Source organism: Pogoniulus pusillus, chromosome 1 (genome assembly GCF_015220805.1).
Source record: "Pogoniulus pusillus isolate bPogPus1 chromosome 1, bPogPus1.pri, whole genome shotgun sequence".
In the NCBI taxonomy this organism is placed as follows: Eukaryota; Metazoa; Chordata; class Aves; order Piciformes; family Lybiidae; genus Pogoniulus; species Pogoniulus pusillus.
In genome coordinates this window covers 10,711,834-10,734,819 of record NC_087264.1, presented here as the reverse complement: position 1 = coordinate 10,734,819, position 22,986 = coordinate 10,711,834, and the positions used below count along the sequence as shown (strand labels likewise).

At 36.9% G+C, this 22,986-nt stretch overlaps 1 protein-coding gene across 5 annotated transcripts in view; it reads right to left on the bottom strand.

Moving 5' to 3' along the window:
- The window catches only part of PPP1R13B (protein phosphatase 1 regulatory subunit 13B), a 69,495-nt gene that overhangs the window by 3,740 nt on the left and 42,769 nt on the right, over nt 1-22,986 (bottom strand). For 2 of the 5 annotated variants that reach the window (XM_064164219.1, XM_064164302.1), the window contains exons 5-15: nt 15,001-15,102; nt 13,860-14,034; nt 13,278-13,474; nt 11,412-11,576; nt 10,446-10,626; nt 8,605-8,757; nt 5,248-5,417; nt 3,959-4,460; nt 2,622-3,388; nt 923-1,060; nt 711-844 (exon numbers count right to left, since the gene is read on the bottom strand). In XM_064164219.1, the coding sequence (XP_064020289.1) occupies nt 711-844; nt 923-1,060; nt 2,622-3,388; nt 3,959-4,460; nt 5,248-5,417; nt 8,605-8,757; nt 10,446-10,626; nt 11,412-11,576; nt 13,278-13,474; nt 13,860-14,034; nt 15,001-15,102 (2,684 nt within the window). The remainder of the gene's footprint in view (nt 1-710; nt 845-922; nt 1,061-2,621; nt 3,389-3,958; nt 4,461-5,247; nt 5,418-8,604; nt 8,758-10,445; nt 10,627-11,411; nt 11,577-13,277; nt 13,475-13,859; nt 14,035-15,000; nt 15,103-22,986) is intronic. The other 3 variants (XM_064164381.1, XM_064164459.1, XM_064164541.1) reach the window with 3 other exon arrangements.

Below are 22,986 nucleotides of genomic sequence, written 5' to 3'. Positions count from 1 at the left end.
TTACTTGACTTTGGTAAAGATGAATGCTATGAAATACATGTTAGCAAAAATGTCAGTGTTTGTAGCTTACAAAGCTTCTAGGTATAAAAGGGTATTGACATCGGAATGGGCTGCCCAAGGAGGTGGTGGAGTTGTCATGTTCCACACATTGGAAGTGTCCAAGAAAAGCCTGGATGAGGCACTTAGTGCCATGGTCTAGTTGACTGGCTAGGGCTGGGTGCTAGGTTGGACTGGATGATCTTGGAGGTCTCTTCCAACCTGGATGATTCTATGATTATTAGGAAATTTGAAATGTAAGGCAAAGTAGGGTTTCACATCCCCTTCAGCTACTTCAGAAGTGCTGTGACTACCCATAAAGCTAGATCCTTCAAGAACACAAAAATCTGATGGGTTGTAAGAAGATGAAACTTTAATTAACTTTTGTCATTTGATACTTAGAGTTTAATTATTTCAGGACATGAATAAGAAATGCAGCTAAACCACCAAGTAAAACCAAAATGTTGTACACTTTACAATTTAAGCATTCTTGCACATGAGTTAAGCACAGTGTAACCTTGCATTTGAGTCTGTCACCATCTAGAGACTGGAAAGTGCTCATTTTCTGGGGCTAAAGGGGAAAGAAACTGCTCCCAAAACAGGTCTTAACTGAATTTTGAATATGCATCAAAACAGTGTTTAAAACAGACTGAGTTTAAAATCTTGACACTTACCACCCATCACTATCTGCTGCATTTACATTTACACCAAAATCAAGCAGGAACTTCACAATGTGGTGATGACCTGCACACACTGCATTATGCAAAGGCGTAATTCCTTCATCATTTGGTTTACTGGGATCATCGACCTATTGAAAACATAAATGAGTTCAGCATATTTTAGCCCACTAAATATTTAAAGAGCTTGCTGTTGTTTAGAAGCTCACCTCATATATGATTCTTTGTACAAGATCAAATTCTCCCTCCAAGGAAGCATCAAGGAGGAGGGCCAGTGGATTGAACTTCACTCTCAAACCATGGCCTGTTCTTTCTGAGTTTGGTTTCTTCAAGTTGGTGCGTTTTGTCTGAGGAGAGATGAAGATTGGAAGACACAATTTCAGGCTGCATAAGAATAACACAATTCATCAACTTTTTAACTATATTAGGAATCCCATTTTCCTTAAATGGTAGTTAGAACTATGCAAAATGTTTCTATTATAAAGTCTCTAAATAAAATACATCATATCATGCTATGTCTTAGTTTAAAAACTAAAAAGCATGCCAATAAAATTTAGAAGCCTCTAATTAAAGATAGTGAGTACAAGGAATGAAGTACGTAAGTGAATGGTTTTCGAGCTTCACTGTCTTCACTGTATCTAATATGAGCTGAATTGTTTCTGGTGGATTGTCTGAGACACTCAAAACTTCTGCTTGAACTAAAAAGCATGACAGAATTAAGCCTGAGTGTCACTCTCTACTAAGAGGAATCTTTGCCATGAATTAGCAAAAACATCTGCTGTAGGTCAGTACTGACAAGTCATGAGTTGTGCTGTGGGAAAAGAAGGTATAGAACATGAAGCTATTTATGTGATAATTTAGCTGGTGTTAATCAGAAGAAGTGTTCTCAAGATGTGAAACACTTAAATGTGTTTTGAGAGTATTCTGAGCATTCACATGTGTCCTTGTCACTTTCCAGAAAAAAACAAAGCTTTTATAGAATGCTTTTGGTCTCCAGCACTGTAAGATCCATTTTCATTTACGCTGCTATTTAGTTTGGCTATTTCAGTTTGGAAAAATAAACCTCTTGCAGTATGAGTAGCATCTGTAACTAGCATATTCCATTCTTCCAGAAGTATGCTGGCCCACTTGTGCTGAAGGAAAATAACACTCAAGGTCGTGTGCGTGCTACAATCAAATTGTAAGAGGTCCCCACATGAATCAGAGTGGAGATAACTCTTTGAAACCAGTGTTAAAAGTGAGTCATATTGACAACAAAGAATAAAGTTCACTTTCCTCCCTGTTTTCAATTCTCCATATGTAGGTTTCAGTAATAACAAGTATTTAAAAGATTATGCTGCAGCTGGAGGAGGGAGTTCGAAAGCAATTCAAATTGTGACAAGCCCATTAGGAAAACATTTCTGCTGAAACAAGTCAGCTGTGTTGCTGCTGGTGTTAGCCCTGGTCTTGCATCTCTCTGCTGAGAGGTGAACAGGAGTGCACTTGTCCAGGACAGTTACTTCAGGTTGCTTTCAAATAAAAAAAGCTCACCCTTAGTTCCATATAAACAGATGCCTCTTTAGGCCTGAGGAATTAAATTTTAAATGGAATCTCAGAGTATACTAATATTCAGATTAGTTTATCCCTAAGAAAGTTCTTCCACCTGAAGTACATACACAGCTTCCCATTGCCTGTAAGGGTATTTTGCCTGTATTGTTAAACACCTGTCAGGATATTTTCACTGTTAAACAGCTATAGTAGTAGAGAATAATCCATTAGTTCTCCTTGAAGCCCCTCTGGTTTTCCTTTAGAATCATGAAGCTTGGAGTGCAAACATAACATTTAACAGAAGCTTACCACCTTCCAGTCATGCTTAACATACAGCTAATCCTACAGTTCACACAAATGTCGTTTTGGTTTGTTACTTACTGGAGGAAGTGGAGGAGGGACAGCAGGTGGCAAAGGAGCTTCATCTTCTACTGGAGTACTGACTTCAGGTGTGGGACTGGGTGACTGTTCAGTTGAAGGAACTATAGCAGGATTGTTGTTGTTATCTTCAGTTGTCTCAGATGTTTGATTCGTTGTTTCAGTGCTTATTAGTTCCTCAGTAGCAGGAGAAGGTAACTCATTATCATTAGCATCTGACGAAGGGGGTGGCTCATCAGGAAGAGGAACTGTAGGTTGCACGGAAATAGGTTCTTCGATATTGCCATTGGTACTAGTGTTACCATTATCAACATCTGCTAAGATGCCTATGAAGTCCTGTGGATTGCTTGGCTGATAAAAAGGAGCACTTTCTATTCCTCCAGCAAGAGTATTGAAGCGCTGATACAATAATTTTTGTATATTGGGTCCACTTGGGCCTTCTGGTTCAGTGATAGAACTACGCTTCTTTAACGGCCTAGGAGCATTGGCCAGTTTTCTTCTCAGAGCTTCAAGGTCAGCATCACTTTGATATCGTAGGGGTGAATGCACAATAGGTGTGAGTTTAGTAGGACTGAGAGGACGAGGGATGTTTTCCACGTTGCTGTTTTCACTGGGTGGTGGAGCATTTTCCAGCTCTTGATCTTTTTCAGAGACCTCAGTCTGAGGCTGGGATTGTGGCTGTGAGGGAGTCTGGGCAGGCAAAGAACCATGAAGGAATGGCAAGGGTGAGGGAGAAGCTGAACCAGATTGTAATACAGGTTTTCCGTAAACTGAGGAACAGAAAGATGAAAACAGTAAAGAACTGTTCTCAAAATACACAAAATATTTGCAAATATACTACATATGTCTCTGTTGCTAGTTGTATGATAGTAACACAGTAAGAAAAAAAATTACATTGGAGCCTGTCAAAACAGAATAAATACTTACCTGTTGGTGATGCTGCTGCTTACCACAATCAGCTACAAGTAACAAAGAATGTTTTTCCTCTTTCATGAGGAAAGAGCAAGAGAAGAAAAACTCTCTAGACACTCTTTTTTTCAACTTGTTTCTGAAAGTATTGGTAGAGTATTTAGACTGTATTGTTCTAATTGCATCAATTTAAACAAAAGGTAACAAATGTATGCTTATTTACCACCCCCAAGAAATCATCATTATGTATAATTTACCATTATGATACAGAAAAATGTATCATTTTTCTGCCACTGCTGCATACATAAACTTATCTTTGCTTTTCTCACAGAATTAGACAAGGTTTTCAAACTGATATGGTAAGTAAACTAAGCTCTCCAAGTAGATCTCAACAACCTATTTCAAAAGGAAAAAAGATAAAAATATTCTACCTGCTTTTACTGACTTATTTAAGGTATTATACACAGCCTGTTGGTAGTTCTTTGGTGGTGTTGCTTGCTGAAGATACATTGAGTAGATGGAACTGGAGTTCACTGTCTGTGGCCCTTTTCTGGGAGACTGAGGTCGTGATCCCTTATCAGCTAGAAAAGGTCTGATTGCCACAGTTAAAGGGAGTTCTGGCCTGCCGTCTCCTCCAGGAAATAAGGGGGGACCAGATGGTTGATACGTAGGGCTGGGAGGTACAGAAATTCTCTGCTGAATCTGCTGTGAAGAGCTGGGCTGATGAACACTACTTGGCGGCGGAAGTGGAACGGGTCTCTGCCGATTCGTTATACTGCTGCCAGGTCTGGGCAGGCTGCCATCCTTTCTCCTTTCTAGAGAATTTGTAGAGCCTGTTCCTAAGGGAACTGGGCTTGGATAGGTCCCATAGTTTTGAGGCAACTGCTTGCTTACACCAGGAACAGTTGGTGGCACCTTCCCCAGATCAAGACCCTGTGTAAGAATAATGAAGTGTACACCATTTAATGAAGTAAAATATTTGTGAGGAGAATATTCCTCATTCAACAAAACATACTAATAATCTCATGACAGCAAAGGAGCCTATTTGTGCTCCTTGGTCATTAGGTATGATTCTGCCTGAACTTAGTACACGAGACCACTGCTTAAAGGCATCTTTAGATAGAACACATTAATATGAATCCAAAGCTATTTGCATACTTTCAAAGCCTGAATAACTGGTTCCAGGTTCCGGATCTCAGTATCTAGTTAATAATGTATTTGATAATATATAATGTGATAACAGAGTTTACCAACACTATTTACAGACAAGGTCCTTAGTCTTTAAATATTACAGTCTTAAAGAAATCATAAAGTACTAGGACAATGCAGAGAGACACCACCAGTGGATTAAAGGATGGATTTAATTACTTTTTTTGGTGAGATTTTTGTGGGGAAAAAAGAGTGCATCAAAAAAGTTCTAATCCACACCAACAGAAAAAAATAATGAAGATTTGAATTATAAAAATAAGAAGGTGAGGGAGATGATTAAGAGATGCAAAGGGAGAGAAAAGAAGGGAACAGATAGGTAGAAGAATGCAAAGCAATATAAATTACTGAAATTGAAAAAAATGTAATGCGATAAACCCACTAAGTAACAGGAGGAACATAAATAGCAGCAGAGAAACTGAGTGGGTATATAACTGAAGTGAGCTCTGATCTAGAAGCCAGAAGTTCATAAGTTCAGCAAAACAACTATAAATACATCACAGATGAAACCCACCAGCTTATCAGTACTTCCTAGCACTGAAGTTGGCAAAGGCTGGCTGGATATAGTTCCTTGTTTTAGAGCAGTATCCATGCTTGATTCTTTCCAGTCTGTGTTGGAGATCTGAGGGGGTTTCACTGCAGAGGCTGAACTCTGTTTAAGTATTGGCCAATTTCCATCATTAGCTTTGAAACAGACAAAAATACTGTGTTTAAGATAAATGTCACACCACCACTGTAAACAAGCAAATCAACATATGAAATGGAACAGCTTAGATTCCAACATGATTAATTTGATTCCAGAAATAGATAAATCACTCTCAGCATTAGATTCAGAAATTGATATTGAAAACCCAAGTACTGCATAGAATAATGCCAGTCACTACCCGCTGACATTCAAATCATACTGAAAATTTTTACAGAATAAAAAAGGTGGTTACAATTTTGATTTGAGCATTGAATATTCTACTATTAGAAGGCAAACAAGTTCAGAACAAAAGTCCTTACAGAAATACTTTTTTTTTTTTTTTTTTTTTGGTACTTGGAAGAGACACTGTCTACTAAGTCTATGTAAGCTCTGAATGGACTTGCTCCAAATCTAAACTATGGTTACCATTCGTTCACTCATAACAGGATGTATAAACTCATTTCAACAATGAGGTGGAACAAAAGCATACAATCCTTTGCTGGAAGCGGTGGTTAACTTACCTTTTGTTTTTCTGCAACATACTCACCTGACTAGAATTGCCCCAGAGATTTAATTTTGAAGAAATTTATAAAGTCATCTGACAACTTTAGCTCTCAATGTGTAGATACAAGTCATGGGCTTTTATCTTAATCGTATGCAAAAAATTATGTCTAGCTGCACATAAACCAAGGCAGCAACATAATGAAGTCCTAGATGTGTTGATATATTACTTTATTAACTGCAAGACTATTGAGTTTCTGTTCTCCACATAAGAAAGAGAGTTTAAATAGCCTGATAATTAGATCCGTTTTAGACTAAATAGATCCCCGCTTAGACAGATCCTAAGGCTTCGATTTGCCTTTAAAGATTAAATCTCTCACTGTAAGACCACCAGAGATCATTTCTCCTTCCCTATTGCCTGTAATTATCTTAGTGGAGCACTCAGCATCAGTAAAGATGACACGTAGCACCTAACTTTTCTATAGGAAATGGAGATGGAGTTGCATGTGTGTAGATTTACAGAGATTCCTGGAACTCAAAGAGAACATTAAATGAAAATCAGGTATTTAATGGCCAAGCTTCTCATTTTATTTTAGTTTTAAGCCCATAGAAGACAGAATCTGCAAGGCTACTTCTACAATTCTTTGCAATCTTCTATCTAGTATACCAGACAGTCTAAGAAGCAGCAGCATTAGAGCATTCTAATTAGTCACTCGATCATGACCACTCTATATCCAAAAGCTTTGTCCTCTTAATGTTAAGTATCCTTTTTCCTTCCCTCCATGGAAATAACCACCTGGATACTTCTTGATAATTACCACCTGCTGTTTTCACTATATGAGTGCAAATTCACTCTGTTAGCTCACAAATTTATTTATAGGCTTGTTAATATCAGTTTTAAAGTGAGAAAAAAGTGCTATCTCTTCAGTTAAGCTACCACAGTAATTACCCTTTCGTTGTATGTGCAGACCATTCCTTAGTACTAACCATTCAAATTCAAACGTGTTTGAATTCTGAGAGATAATTAATTACTTTGGAGCAAGATTTTGGTTTTTTTTGTGGTTGGTCATTTAAACAGCTTTAACCCATGCATGTTTTTGCACTGAGAATACAGTACATATAGTACAGAGTCCAGAAATCACTTTTCACACTTGCAAACTGCTGGAAGTAATGAGGCTTGGGTTTAGTACTGGCAGCAGCCTGAACTGCACATGATGGGTTTTTTGTTTGGGTTTGTCTTTAATCCTCTGGTTATCAAGGGTAAAAGAGATGACTGTCTGAACACTTTGGCCCTAAATAGTAGAAATTTTTCAAAGTATTCATTGAAATAATGTTCAATGTGTAGAATACACAGGATGTTCCATATCTCCAGTAAGGTTCAGTAAAACTTTTGTTCTGAGGATCATCAAAGGTGTTACAATTGATTCGTGCTAAACATGAAAGCACTGTTGCTGTAAGCTTAGCTACTAAGAAAGCACTTACAGGAAACCCAGCAAAAATCCCCAAGAATTTAATTTTCTTACCTGCAGACACAAGCCCACTCCCATCTATTGGAAAGACATTTATGCAAACATATTTTGTAATCCTTGGAATACCAAACATTAGCACGTTCATCCCCAGATTCTGAGATAACAAACTGGAAGTAAATTCAGACTCTCTCTCCTCTAAGCTCTTGGTTTCATTCTACTTAGATAAACTGTTCTCACCTTCCTGCCCTTCCTATTACAACCTGGCAGACTTGCCAACTACCATGTATGTTTTATGAGCGCACTTCTCACGTACTCCCACAACCCAAGTTGAATCTCAAGCACTTAACTAAGGAGTTATTGCAATCTGCAACTGCAGCGTATGGTGCCAGAGCCTGCGCATTATGTGCCAAGAGAAGGCAGCCAGTGTCTGCCTTCTGCTATCTTTGGTTAGACTGAACAGGTCCCAGACACTTTTGCCCATCTGATGGCAACACCCTTCTGACAAGCCCTCACTAGCTCCTGTTCTCAGCCACTCCACTGCCATTTCAGCCAAATGGCTTCATTTTTCTCCTCCTTTTCTCTACCACCTGTGAGACTGTCTAAGACCCAGTGTATTTCAACCCCCACCAGTCCACTTTACATTTACATGAACAAGACAGTGACATGCAGACACAAAAGGTTTTGTGTTTTCTCTGACTTAACCAAAATCTTCTTGTAGGTCTGGGTCCAGGATACCTACTATAGCAAATGAAGTGCACAGCAAGTATGATATGTTAGTAGAAGTCAGCAAGATCCTTGCCATTGACTTGGATAGAATGAGGTTTTTATCCCAACTCTGGGGCCATTTCCCACAAAGTAACTCAGGCTAAACCTGTGTGTAATAAATCTATCTAATCTGAGATACACTAAAATATGCTTTGGTGATTACCATAAAATTTCCTAATAGCAGTTAGAAAATTTCAAGTCTTTTCAATGAAGGAAACTCATCCCTAGTACCCTACTCCAAGTACTCCAGGGATGAATTTGCTGGAAATCTGCTTCTTTTAAAGGTGAAAAGCAACTTCTCAACCATGTTACATTTCAACAGCATCTTCCGCATGCTAAACCACAACACAAGTTCTAAAGATGCTGTTTAATATGCATCTGTATGCAAGAGCTCAGATGACCATATTAAAAACTGAGTTCTTAGCTAGCCAGAGATCTTCTACGGACTCACAGTGCTGGGTGTCAAAGATAGGTGCCAGGCGGATGACATTGTGAACAGCAGACTGAAGAGAAGTGGGAGGTGACAGAATAGGATCCACTATTATGTCTAAATCAGAAACCTTCCAGGTGTCTGGAGATTTTTTCACACACCCACAGTCTGTTTCTACCGGACACATCAAGGCAGATCCAGTTACACAGAAAAAGAAAGAAAAAAAGTGGTGGAAAAATTATAACAATGACAATGAAGAAATCGGAACAGGAACACTCAGATAATGAGAAATAAAAGCATGACACTTGAAAAAAAATTCTCATGTTGTTTTCTTCCTGAGAGCATATATGCTTCTCTTTACATAAATCTATCTTACAGGTCTTTATTCAAGTACATGAGGAGTAGTAAGCACAAAGTCACTCCCCTAAGGTAGAACAATTACTTTTCTGATACCAGAAAGTTCTCATTCAGAGATCTTGTAACCTGAAGTAGATCTAGAAGTGGTTATGAGGTTGGTATTTCCAAAACAAATTTTTTTTGGATTGAGAACTTAAAAGATTATCAGTTGTCCTTTCCCGTATGTGGAACACCAAACTGTTGTAAATCTGTCACTTCAACCCACAATTAAGTCATTCCTCCTTCTTAAGATTTTTCCATAAAGCCACAGTGATGAAGTCTGTACAAATTTTCAGTTAAACTAAAGGCATTGGTAAATCCTAGTATCAATAGAAAACACTGGGGTTTCTAAGTTTGTATAGTTTTGCATCCTGTCCTGCTTTTTGAAGGGACATTTGTCATTCTTTCCTATAGAGAGGGTGAGGTTGTCTTCCTCCTCTCTTCCTGTTTGGAAGCAAGCTGCAATCTTTGCTGGAGTATTCAGTTTTAACTACTGAAACACACATAAGTAGTGCAAAAGCTTTGGTCTAGTGGTCATTGCTTACCTCTGATTCAGATCTCTTCTAAGAGACCATGTAAACCAAATCCTGTGGTTAGATGCATAGGATTGTGCATTTTTATTTGTATCATACCTTTTTTTAGCTAACCTATTTCTTAAGAATTCTGATTTTGATAAAATGTGAGCAGAGAGGTGAGCTTTGCCACAATAAGAACTTAAAGCACAAATGTAATGAGCTGCTTCCTTCAGTTTCCAGTGTAAACTCTTGTTATTAATAACAGTAACAACAACAGCAACAACAACAATAATAAGAATTCTATTTTATAACCTAGGCAGAACTATTACGAGAGCCAAGTTTGGACATCAAATTCTGGGGAATGCTCTGGAGGGGCAGCTCCTCCATTAATAAAGGGAGAAACAAGTAAACAGCATCAATGCTAAGGTTTTCCATTTTGGAAATGCTTTGAGCACCACAAATTCTCATGTTTCAGTTGCAGCAAAAAACTTCACATAAATTTATTCTATTTTTCTGTTTAGTCTCCTTCTGAGAAGTAACATTCTTTTTCACTTATTTGTTAGCTTTGTTTTACTTGACAAAAAGCAATACATTGGACATAGTTGTTTTTTAACATAGTTTGTCAAACTTGATGGCATTGTTATATTCAAACACACAACCTAATTGAAAAGGTATTAATGGCAGAATAGAGAACCTGTGAAGGAACATGTATTCCTTTTAGTGGTGTACTAGCCATAAAATTTCAAAGAAGCACTCAGTCTCTTAAGAAAAAAAATCATGGAAAGAGGCAAAACCATCTCATACTGAATGACTAATGTCCAATTCACAGAACATTATCAAGACATCTCAAATTTGTGTCTTTCACTACAGAAATTACACCAACAGTGGGTTTCCCAAGATTACTCTTTTCCAAACCATGTGTATTAGTAAACACCACACTTAAGTGCTTACCAGATTTTGATCTTCCATGTGTTGAGCTAGAAGCAATGGTGAGAGATTGTGGTTTAACTGGATCTACTGGCACAGCATAAGTGCCAGCACTTGGAACTTGGATGTAAGGTCCTACTGCTGCCACTCTTCCTGAGGCACTCAAGGATGACTGGGGTGACGAAGTTCCATTAATGCGATTCAACTAAAAAAGTCAGACAAATTGAAATGTGAACTTCCTTTTAATCTAGGCATTTGTGCACGAACAGGAGATCTAGTTTTAACTATCTAGAGCCATGCACTGTATGGCTCTAGATAGTTAAGACACCTTAACTAATACTTCATCCTTCTACAAAACAGTAGAACATATGAATCAACACCTCTTAAATTAAATTTCTCAGCCACAGCATGTATGTTTCTTGTAGAAACCTTTATCTGTGTAAGATTTCTAGCATTGTGCCTTTCTGAGGCAAATGGTCTAAAATGAGTCCTTAAATGATCACCTATGTATGGTTTTTTTTAATCAATACATCCGGCTAAGAATATATATGGAAATCCAGAATTGGTCTCTCTAGTCCTTAAGACAAATTGTCTGCTGTCCAGACAACTATTAAGACTAACTTTATCAGACCATTTATATCTCTGTCAATTTTCCACACTGGAATATCAGTATTTCATAAGTGACAAACTTATGCTTTCATGCTTTGAAACACAGCCCACAGTCACATCTTCCTTCCTAGAAATAGCAACTACTACAATTTTTAGTATCATATGGTCTGTGCCACAAGTTAAAAGAAAAGGATACACATTTCGTCTAACTTTTTTTTGTTGTCTATGGAAAACCTTAAAATAGTTTTATGCCACCTGCTACTTTTAAAGTAGGATCTTTGGATGTAATTGTATTACTCAGCTGGGAAAAAGTGCGATTCTATGTAGTTGTTATAGGCTCTTGACAAACTAAATTGTGGCCCTTTTAACAGTTTATCTTACAGGAATGTTCTCTTTTTGACGTGCCTCAACTTTTTTCTTGTACAGTCGTTCACGCAGCTCATTGATTCGCTTGTCCATCATAGCCACCTCCATATTGCGTTTGTTTAAGAGCTCTTTCTGTTGCTGAAGCTTGGAGTTCTGCTCCTGGTTAAGCCGGTTACGAATCTTAAAAAAAAAACCCAAAGCACAACAAACTGTTTGGTCAGTTACTTCATTCTGTCTGTTGTCAAGTTTTAAAAAGCCCTAAGGAACTCGAATCAGCAATTTGTTCTGACGTCTCTAATCTTATGCTTCCACACAGCCTGTCAAATTAACATTTGCAACCATGAACAACTCTTAAAAGAAAACGGCAAAAGAATGTCCTAATAAACTAGTGGATACCTATTATACCTATTAAATACCTGCAGACTGCATCCTATTTACAGTAAATGGGTTAAGGAATTAGGTGTAAAGAAATATCAGAGCTGAATGCCACTGTGAAAAATTCAGTCATAGAAAAAGCTTGTTAAAAGTTGTGTTTGACCAAGGCAGTGTGACTGTCATGAAAACTCAGTGATATACCTTGTAACAGAAATTATGCTATCAGCTTGTTTACCAGTCCCACATGAAACTTCCTGATGTTTGGATGGGAGGTTAACTGAATTGACAGTGCAGAGACTGAGCACATGTTTTCCTCTCTATGCGGGGATTAAAATGAAACCTTCGCAGCAGGTCCAGCAGATTAGGAGATGGATTAGCTTTATACTTTAAATCAACTCTGACAGACTTTCTAATTATTTCTCTTGCTTTCCCAATGGCATTTTTTCAAACTTCACTAACTATGATGGTACTGTCTCAGTGTTCCAATTTTCAGGGTAATGTTACATGCAAAAAAAGCCTGAAGCAAACTCATAACTTAATAAAAATGTATGGGATCAGCGTGAAGCATGAGAGAGAAATTTTAGTCTATTGAGTATCTTTACACTCAGAAATTCTTTAAAGGCAGATATGCCTTATCCAAATGGGCAAAGGGTAAAAAGAGCATTTATTCCAAATTCATGAAAACATGTGGTGGATTAATTTGTACATGGTCCTGTGAAAAAATGGAAGAAACTACTTTTGAAATTTAAATTAGCATTGACATACTGAATATATATTATAGTTGTTGCCTTGATTACAAGAAATACATGGTTAAGTTAAAAAAAAAATCCTTAAATTCTGACACACTGGCATGCAATTAAGTATTCCATAACTTTTAAGCATAAAAAAATGGACAAATTTTCACTGTAAATTGGATATTTAATTACTCATGTGAGAACTACACTTCAGATGTAACAGTTGTCTTGGAGAAAGATATATGCTATCAATACAGGGAATAAAGTTATGAATATATTTCAGCTACACTGCAACATATAGTTCAGTGAATACAGGGCAGATTAGACATTATAGCTATGCTTTCACAATGTATTTTAAATGTACTCTTATTCATTGTTCAGTCATGTGTCCAAGTTAAGATGATGTCTAAGTGAGCTGGCTGCATCCACTTCTTTGCAAAACAGAAAAACATTGGCATTTAAAAAAAATCTATATTTTAAGAGTAATTAAACCAAATGTTGGATTATGTTGACATGCAGCATTTCAGTATTAAGAGCTACAGAATGCTCTTCAGAACTCCTGCACACATTGTGTCATTATGTGTGAGAGAAACAACAAAAATAGTTGTAAAGCTAATGAAATTCTGTTTTAAAGATAACCAGCAACTACAACCTCACACATTAACAGCATCCTATACATTAATTTTATGAGACATCACAGAACCAAATGTCCACCTCTAAGAGCAGTAACACAACATCTGTAGCTATCATCCAAATAGCATCTGTTACTTACCTGTAGCTCTTGATACAACTTTTTTAATTCTACTGCTGCTGGTCCTGTCATTTGTCCATTATAAGACTGAAACCCATTCAGTTTCCCTTTCCTTAAATCTTCCAGTTGCTGAGTAAGTTGATCCACTTTTAACACTGCAGCCTGCAGCTCCTGCTGCTTTTCTTGGAACATGGCACTTATATGCTCAATTTCAGTTGCTAAAATTAACAAGATCAAAATAATGAAAACTACGAAGTAAAAAGTAAAACAGAAGCTGTTAATATTTTAATTCTACAGGTATGGATAAATGTGAACGTGATCATTTGAAATCTATATGAATGCACATATAAAATACTGATGTGCAAGGAATTTTCTAACAGAGCCTGACAGAGAATAATTCTGACTTTATGCCTGAATAAATAAAACAAACAAAAAGTTATATCCCATACAAATTTAATAAAAACACAACACACTGTCAGATTAAAAAAAACCCCACATTATATATCAAACCCTGCTTAAGTGCTACACCGACAACCATGTAGCATTAGTTGTCAGTAATGCAGTGAATAGTAAATTCAATAATTACTTAATAATTCCACATACACAGATTGCCATTCATGATCTTGCTGTAGTCCACTTGTCCTCTCATGGCACGGATTTTTTTCAGCTTTGTCTCCTGAGTTTCAACACGTTCTTTAAGTTTTTGAAGCTTTTCACTTTCAGAAACAGACTGCTGCTGACGACGTTCTTGCTGCTTCAAGTAACGCAAACGTTGTTCCTGACAAAATGAGGTTTTAGACAAGGGGTACCATTTAGTTAAATAACAAGGTAACCTAGGAAAAATCCCCATTATGATCAGTGGGTTTTTTTATTCAAAAAAATCAGAAAAGGTTGTTTCTAGTTAAAATATGTATCAGTCCTCCTAGAAAAATTCTAAACATTAACTTCACAAATCTGTGTTCAAGCAAAGGTTCAAGATTTTTTAGATGGAATAAATTTTCATACATGTGCAAATACAACTGCAGCCTGAACACTCAAAACACACATGCAAAACATCCTCTGGCATTTGTTTTCTGACATTATTAAAACTTTTTCTGCTGCTGAAAAATGAATTTCCAACACTGTTAACCACCTTCCCAAAGAAGACAAAATACATCCAACAGACCATTTTAAACAAGATGACCTACTGTACAATAACGTTCCAGTTCTAAATAACAGCCCTTCTGCTGGACACACAAAGAAAATGTTTCTCTTCCTATATCAAGAAAGAACTATAAAACTGATAGGTTAACATCTACAACAATGTCAGAAACATTATACCACCCCCTACTCTGACAATATATTTAGGATTCTTACATCTCAGAGTCTTCAGAAGCATAATAGCTGAATATATATACATAGTGAACATATTCTCATCTCACACCACTATTACACTGGAGTGAATGAGCTACTAAAGCCTAGAATCAAGCCTGGTCTATCACAGACTATGAAGAAGTAGGCCTCACAAAAGAGACAAATTAGCAATATTTTTGTAAAGATACATGACTTGGTTTGGCATAGGCTGTTTATAGTGTCATTTACACTGAAATGTATATTGCCCAGGTTAAGATTAACTTGGTAAAGGATTGTATTTCTCAAACTTTTTCTTGAGCTTAAGTAGCACGAACTAGTGTATTTTTCTGTATCCATGCTTGTGTACGTTGAAGAGATTTTGTGTTTATTATGATCCATATATAAGTATTACCTTGGCCACCAACATTTGCTGTTGATTTTCAATCTGCTGCTGTTGTCGGGCAGCCATATCTTGAAGTTCAGAAAGAGTGAGCTCAACACGTGGATTGCCAACCTGCAGAACACAAAATGTTACATTAATGTGTTTGTGTATATTAAGTGTTCTGACAATAGAAAGTAAATCTCCAATTCTCAGAGGAAGGCTAAAGACTCCTCCACAATCTTCGGATGAAGAATAATGATGGACACACATGGAAGAGGAAGAAGCCTCAGCGCAGAAACATAGAGACAGACCATGCAGGTACTTGGGATGGAAAAATCAAAAAGTAGAAGAGCAGATGAAAGCGGGAAACACTAAGAAACAAAACAGACAGGAGAAAAAAGGCCTTCTACTACATTTAGCATTGGTCTATGAAGATACTCTATAGAACTGGCACATAATACTGGTATGGTACATACAGTAACACACATGCAGCAAGGATTTTAAACAGTAGGGTTGTTAGTGTTCCCACCTAAGCAGCTTTAACTAGTGGTTAGCACTATTTACCTAGCATGAGACAAGACTATATAAGAACCCTTATATAAAACCATCACTAAGCTCACATCCAAAGATAGTGAAATTCCCTGGCTGACTGGAACTTTTAAAGCAAAAACCTGTGAAAAACAGACTGTACAAACTGAAGAAAGGTAAAATTGGTCCTCTTGGCATAAGTAAGTAGCTATTACTGTTGTTTGAATGAAGAGGCAAGATATTAAGCTGGGCTTTATCATTCTTTTCTAGATATGAAAACTAAGAAAAAATGTACAAAACTAGAGAGGTAATTACCAAAAATTAGTTAAAATTTGTATGATGCTGTGACAATGTGCAAGACCAAATATTATGTGGGTTTATTTAATGAATGCATCTTTTCAGTATATTCATTATTCTATCTACAAATATAATTTAAATCTATACATTAATTTACTTTATTTCAATCACTTTTTTCCTATGCAATCACAAAAAAAGAGTGCAGTGTAACAAGACAAATTCCAGAAGCTGACACTTGCCAAATACCTGCTTAGCTACTCAGAAGACTAAAACCCACAACCTTAGAATTGCACAACATAACCACGATTTTAGAGTTTGCACAGAAAGAAAATTCAGCCTTTGGAAATCTATGCTGGAAAGCTAGGAATTTCAGAATTGCCCAACATCTGTTTCAAGGTATTCACGAGTAATTCAGTCAATTTATTGAATCTATGTACAATCCAGACTACTGCACTGTAATAATTCAATATAGCATTTTCACCAAACTACCTGACTGCACTATGGGTAAACCAAATTAAAATTACATCACTTCCTAGCAACAAAGTAGTCAATATTGCTGAAAAAGAAAATAAAATGTTTTGGATATATTGCTGGATAAAACTTTGTTTCAAGTTAATGTTTACAAAATGGGATGAAGTCTAAACCTCTTACAGATGTGAAAAAAGAAGGACACCCCCCCACACACACACAACTCAATCAATCAAGCATCAGACTGTGGATCTGATCAAACCTGAACCCAGAAGAAAGCTGATTTAGCTGCTCTGCTTTTCTGGGCCCACCCTACTGCTGTCCAGTGCAGTTGTGTAGTGATTTTGTCTGATATGTTCGCTTTGAATGGCTTGTTTCATATTCCTACATCAAATTCCTACTTAAGCGTCAGTTCTCCAATTAATGCATAATACAAAACTGTTCTAAGTTTTGTTCAGGAAAGGAAAATAATATTTGACTTAAAATAACTCATTGCTTCATTTTTAATTTTAAAAAAATTTTCTTCCTACCTGAACTCCAATAATATTTCATGTTTCTGCATTCAGGTAACATGTGCACCTCAAGTTCAGTCACTGAAGTGAGCCAGATTCAGACACTAACTTTTAAAATGGCTGCACTTTAGACACATGATATAGGCATGTCAGACTAAAACTTTTAGAGAAAGTAAATGTCCCTCTTTAAACACTCCCTACTGAATAAATGATGGAGCAAAATTATATTTCTTACTGGATACTACAACTGAAACTCATTCTAATAGCTGACAATAATGAAAACTATTTATAGCAGAGAAGTAATAAAAATACAACAAAGAAAACCAAAACAAAACCCAAATTATTTATTTACATAGGGGGGCTAGAACAAAAGATAAAATCCACCCAAAGCACTAATTTTCCTATTTCAACACTTTGTTAGTAAACACAATAATTTAAAAACAAAAACAAAAACACACGAAAAAAAACCCAACCCAGTTGAATTTAGCAGTGTGTACCTTTTTTTGTTAGCATGACTTATGACAGAAGTCCTTGAGAATATTCTTTAGCAACAAATAACTTACACACACTTGTGGCCACTAGTAAGCTTCTAAGTCAAAGAGAGACATTTTATTATTAATTACAGACCAAAAGGCACTATTTGGGTAAGAAAGTAATGAGGCTTTTCCAAGTGCCATCCAAAACCCAAAATTTGCTCACTTGAGACAAGCAAACAAAACAAAAAAATAGATTCTGCTCCCAGAACATGTGCAGGCTCTGCTGACTTCCTTTGGCAAGGCCTTCTGGCAGAAAAACCTAAACTTCTGCAGATAATTCTTTAAATAAGCTTGAAGCCATCTCTCTGGATTGCCGATTTTAAAAGTAAGAGAGGAGTGTGTGTGAATTTGTACTATTTTCTCAATACTCTTTCAAAAATACACAACTATGCTCTCAATGCTTCCCTCCTTCCTGCTTTGGTCATCAGTTTATGTTAGTAACACTGATAGCTCATTCTATATCCAGTATTAATTTTCAGTATAGCCTTGTCCAAGAAATACAGAGGTATTTTATTCTGCTAAGAAATCTTGTTAAAAATGTCCAGATACAAAAAGTGATATCTGTATTGGAGTTGTGCATATTTCAGTGTAAAAAAAAGCCAACATTTAAATAACTGAAGATTACAGATTTTCTAAATGAAAAATGTAACCTGGAATGCAAATGACAATAAGTAACTGGTTTGTAAAGACACCAGAAATAAAAAAACAGTCTGATCCAAAATGACAGAACTTTTACTGCATTAATAAGCATATCTGAAAGTATATATCACAATGCCTGAAAAAAGTACTACATTACTTTGTATTGTGTAAAATACAGAAGATTAATAAGATTAATGAAAATATTGGCTTCTCTTTTTAGAAGCTATTAACCACTGTAAAATGTTCAGTTTAGGAAGTGCAATGTCTAAAAAACTTTTACACATGGCAAAGCACAAAAACATAGGAAACAGTGATAGTTAACCATCTAAATATAAAGACACTATGAGAAATCTTTTCTTGTTTACCTCTGTGAATACCAGTAAGTTTCCTTTTCACCTAAAATAACAATACTCTACTCAGGAAAGAAAAGAGGAAGCAGCTGAGGAAACAAACTTTTAAACCTGTAACTTCACTTGCTGTTTGTTCTTCTTCTTCCACATGGCAAACGCAGTGAACAGACCAAGCAGAATTCCTCTTCGACATCAAGTCAATTATTTTCAGACGGGACTGCTGGTGATTTCAGGTCTCCAAAACAGTACAGCATTATTTTTCAAACAGCATGAAAAACACTGAATCTTTCTCTTGCCGAGATCTAGTTGAATCAATTTGTTCAGAGCATTTCAAATTAGTTAAGTTGGCTTATCATAATTGTATTCAAATGCCAACACTGAGAAAAGTCAGTCTCGGTCCTTCTTCAGAACCTCAAGTTATGCCAGGCAAAGAGAGCGCTGCACTTACTCAGTTCTTTAATGAGGTTGTTGGTTTCTCAGACTCTTAAGTTTGTGCTGTTCATACTAGTTATTAACAATTTCACCCATGAAGTCACTCACCTCTCATAACAAAAACGAGCCTATCACATTTAAGGTCCAGACCTCCTCCTTTCTCCTGTAGCAAGAGGAACCTACGTCCTACAGAACTGAAGGAGGTACTAAAAAGCCACTACAAGTATCTCCTCCTCCAGATTCCACAGATTCATTTGCTGCATGGTGATACATCAAAGCAGACAGTTCTGCTGAACTGTAAATTTCTTTTCATTGATTCACAGGAGCACTTACACATAGAGATGATCTCCTAAATGAAATGCTATAGAGCAAACACCACACTATTAGGCAACTACGGAAGTATTACCTACATCTCATACAGACAAGAATACTTAACATCTATATTCTCTAATTTATTAATATTGACAAGAATCTTGAAAATTGTAGTTATTGCATTTAGCATGAACTTTAAAAGGTCATGATGAGAGATGGAGTTCATAATGAACTGGAGTTTCAGCTTCTGACATTACTCCCCTACTACAAGCTAATATTTTACCATTTGATGATTAATATTTTTGAGACAGGTGAGACGAATGGTTCAGTAGTAATTAAATAGTTCAGGAACCAGTTTACAAGCTGCCTCAAAACAAGTCATAACTTAGGCATTTAATTAAGAAAAGGAACCTCCTTTAATATTTAATTCTATACATTAGTCTTGTCACACTGAAAATTCCTTTTCTTGTTCCTCCTTCCTCTCTTTCTACCCTGACACAATGCTGTTCTCTGTTTATCATCATAAACTCCTCAGTCCACATGCTTCTGAGCTGTTATGAAATGGCTTACTCATTGGCAACCCACAACAGTACAGGAAAAATTGCACCTGAACTCAAAATATTTCTTTGACAAGCAAAGTGTATTCTAGTCAAGACGTGCAAGCAGTAAGGGCATATTCCAGTGGTTTTAGCTTTTCCTCCCATCAGAAAACTATCTTCTAAGAGAAAACTGAACATGTCAATATTAAAATAATAAAAAAATACAACCATGAGACTGATCTTTTGAAATATTTCTTTTAAGATTGTAATTAGGATGTGGCCCTATTTTATGCATTTCTTTTCCTCCATGGCTAAGCCACGAAAATACTTCTTTAGGATAATTTTCTAAGTTAGCAGTACTAAGAACAGAGAGTAACTTTGAAAATAATAATGAAGCATGTACCAAACCCATGCCTGAGATTGTTATGATTTCACAAATAATAGCTTTAAAGGAAACAACGATTATTAAAGCTTTACTGGCAATCTCAGGGTTAGGTTCAGTACATCTGTCTTAGGAAAAAAAGGCTGAGGGACTTAGGGCTTTTTAGCTTGGAGAAGAGAAGATAGAGCGAGGATTTTATCAATGTCTATAAATACTTAAAGGGTGAATGTCAGGAGCATGAGACCAGTCTTTCTTTTTTCAGTGTTGCCCAGTGACAGGACATAAACTTGAACAAAGGAAGTTCTACCTAAATATAAAGAGGAACTTCTTTACTTTGAGGTTGATGGAGTTCTAGGCTGCCCAGAGAGGTGGTGGGATCTCCATCTCTAGAATCATTCAAATCCCATCTGGATGCAGTCCTGCACAATGTGCTCTAGATGAACTTGCTCTGGCAGGGAGTTAGACTAGATATTCTTCAGTCCAGAGGTCCCTTCAAATCCCTATCATTCTGTGATTCAGCAACACCTAGCCACTCAAATAGTCAGTGTAAAGCATAAGGTAACCAATTAATTGGACATGAACACCAGAGCAGTACAAGAATTTACCAGTCATTTCCTACATGCTATCTCTTCAGATCTTTTTCTAGGTTTGCAAGTCACCATCATCAACTTACCCTATCTATTTCTCCCTTCTTTTTAAGATAGGTGTTCACACCCATCTCCCACACTACTCTTCAGTTCCCTTCCCAACGCCCTGCACTAGAAAGTATAGGGTTCAAGTACATCAAGCTTCCTGAAACTGGCCAAGCTCCACCTTCTCCTGTATGTGTTCTTGTATAATGAATCACAGGCAATGAACTCTTTGTCACATGTTTTCTAGTATTTTTTTCTACCATTCACATACACCACCTCTACCCTTTCATCCTCATTTACTATTTTCAGTACTTCAGTCCACCATTCTACTGTCACAGTCAGAGGTGATTCCAAGGTTAAGCCACCAATTGCTCAGGTCCAATATAACCTAGATAAAAAGTAATCAACTGGCTTCAGGGAAGTGAGATAATCTGACTTAGCATCTGTCCTGGAGCCCAGAATGGCTGGTTCTGACTTTGGCCATCCAAAGGGCCACCCAGAAAGTTTTTCTGCTTGTATGCCACTACTTTTTACCACTCATTAATTTACTGACAATCCAGTACAAAGCAGCTACAGAATATAATGTAGCATATATCCCAACTGCAACCCAGCCACACTGTTCTCTACATAGGCTATTGCTTTAAAATTGTGGCATGCATAAGGAACATTTTGGCAAAATGGTCTTTTTAGCTAAAAATAAAACCAGCAAAAAAAACCCAAACCAAACCATCCAACCAAAAAAATCCAAAGAAAAACAATCCTCCTCTGAAGTTCTCCACACCCCTCTTCTAGATAAAAACATTTGCAATGGTAAAGGTAACCATATCTTCAACCACAATAAATGTGAAAATAATCCATTCTTTATCAAAGTTGGGAAAACACTACCATATCAAAAGATAGAGGTGCTGGGGTAGAGGAACATACACACACCCCCACCTTAAAAAAGAACTCCAGTCTTCCCAAAAAACACAGATTGAGGACAAGCCAAGTACTGAAGTAGCAACAGAAACTGTCACAGAGAAATCCAAGAAATATTTCCTTTGGATTCACAATTTAAAGAATTCCCTCCACTAGCCTAACAAGGGAGGACAGCAAAGCCCAGACAGCTACTGCAAGTTGCTCCTTAGAAGGCTTAAAATGCCCACACACCATGTGAAGTAAATACCCTGGTTTTACTTTACATAAAGCCTCAGTTTTCCACAATCACAGCAATTTGAAGATGCTGAATTCTTCCTTGAGCAAATGAGGGAACACAAAACTTGCCTCCAGAACAGGAAGCTGTAGTTCCAGAACTGTTAAAAATCCTGGAATCTATATAACTACATGACAAAAATAGAACTGACATGCCTGGGACTAGGTACACAAGCATGCGGACCAAAGGAGTAAAAGGTATTGCATACATGAGTATCTTCCCAGAATGAAGCACATTGACAACCATCAAAATGAATGAGGGTATGTCAGACTGCTTCCCAGCTAGTGAACTCCAGACCAGGATCAGGGCTTTGGCAAGTCTCAACCTCCTCACAGAGCTCCACCTTAGTGAGCCATCCCTGCACTTTCCTCAGTGGCACATTTGCAGCAAAGGAAGAGCTACATCTCGGGCTGTACAACTACCAAACTGTGATATCATGAAGTAAATTAAGTGTATTGCTTTGCTGTTTAGTCTAGCAAAAGATTCCCCAATTCTCCCATGCTAACTTGGACATGAGCAGCAGAAGCACATGAAACAACATCTAACTCGTTCAAAGCCCCATTCAAAGTAACATAGTTTGGGAGATGCTTTAACTAGCCCAGTTGGTGACACAACTTTAAAGGCTCCTAGTGAGAACAGCCAGCACACACCTTGGCTACCTGTCCTCAGCAGAACAGCAGTAATGGGGAAAATAGACAGAAGATAAAAGGGTTTATTATACTTATTATATGTATTAAACAGGTTTTATATTAAATGTATGTGGCCTCCTTGTGCTGAGGACTATGAGACAGAACACCTGACAAACATTACTGTATCTGACCTCCTTATGTTTCTGAAACATTTCAACTCTATGTCACCAAATTTAAGAATTCTAGTAGATTTTTACTGCATTTTCATTAAAACCTCATCCTAGTGCCAAGCATGACAAAGACAACTTGAAAATATGATGTGAAAACACATACAACACTATAAAAAACACAAAAGAAAACAACTGGTTTTATTTAAACTAAAATAGAGTCTTTGCTGATCTCGACATGGATGACATTATTTCCAGTTTAATGGCTTTATTCCACAGCTCTGCCTTGCATTTTTTAATTGGGTCAGAAATATGCCGATAGCAGAAATCCATTTTAAAGAATCCAATGACAATAGTATGTTCCCTTTTTAGCTTAATGGAAATGAACAAGCTAATTAAAC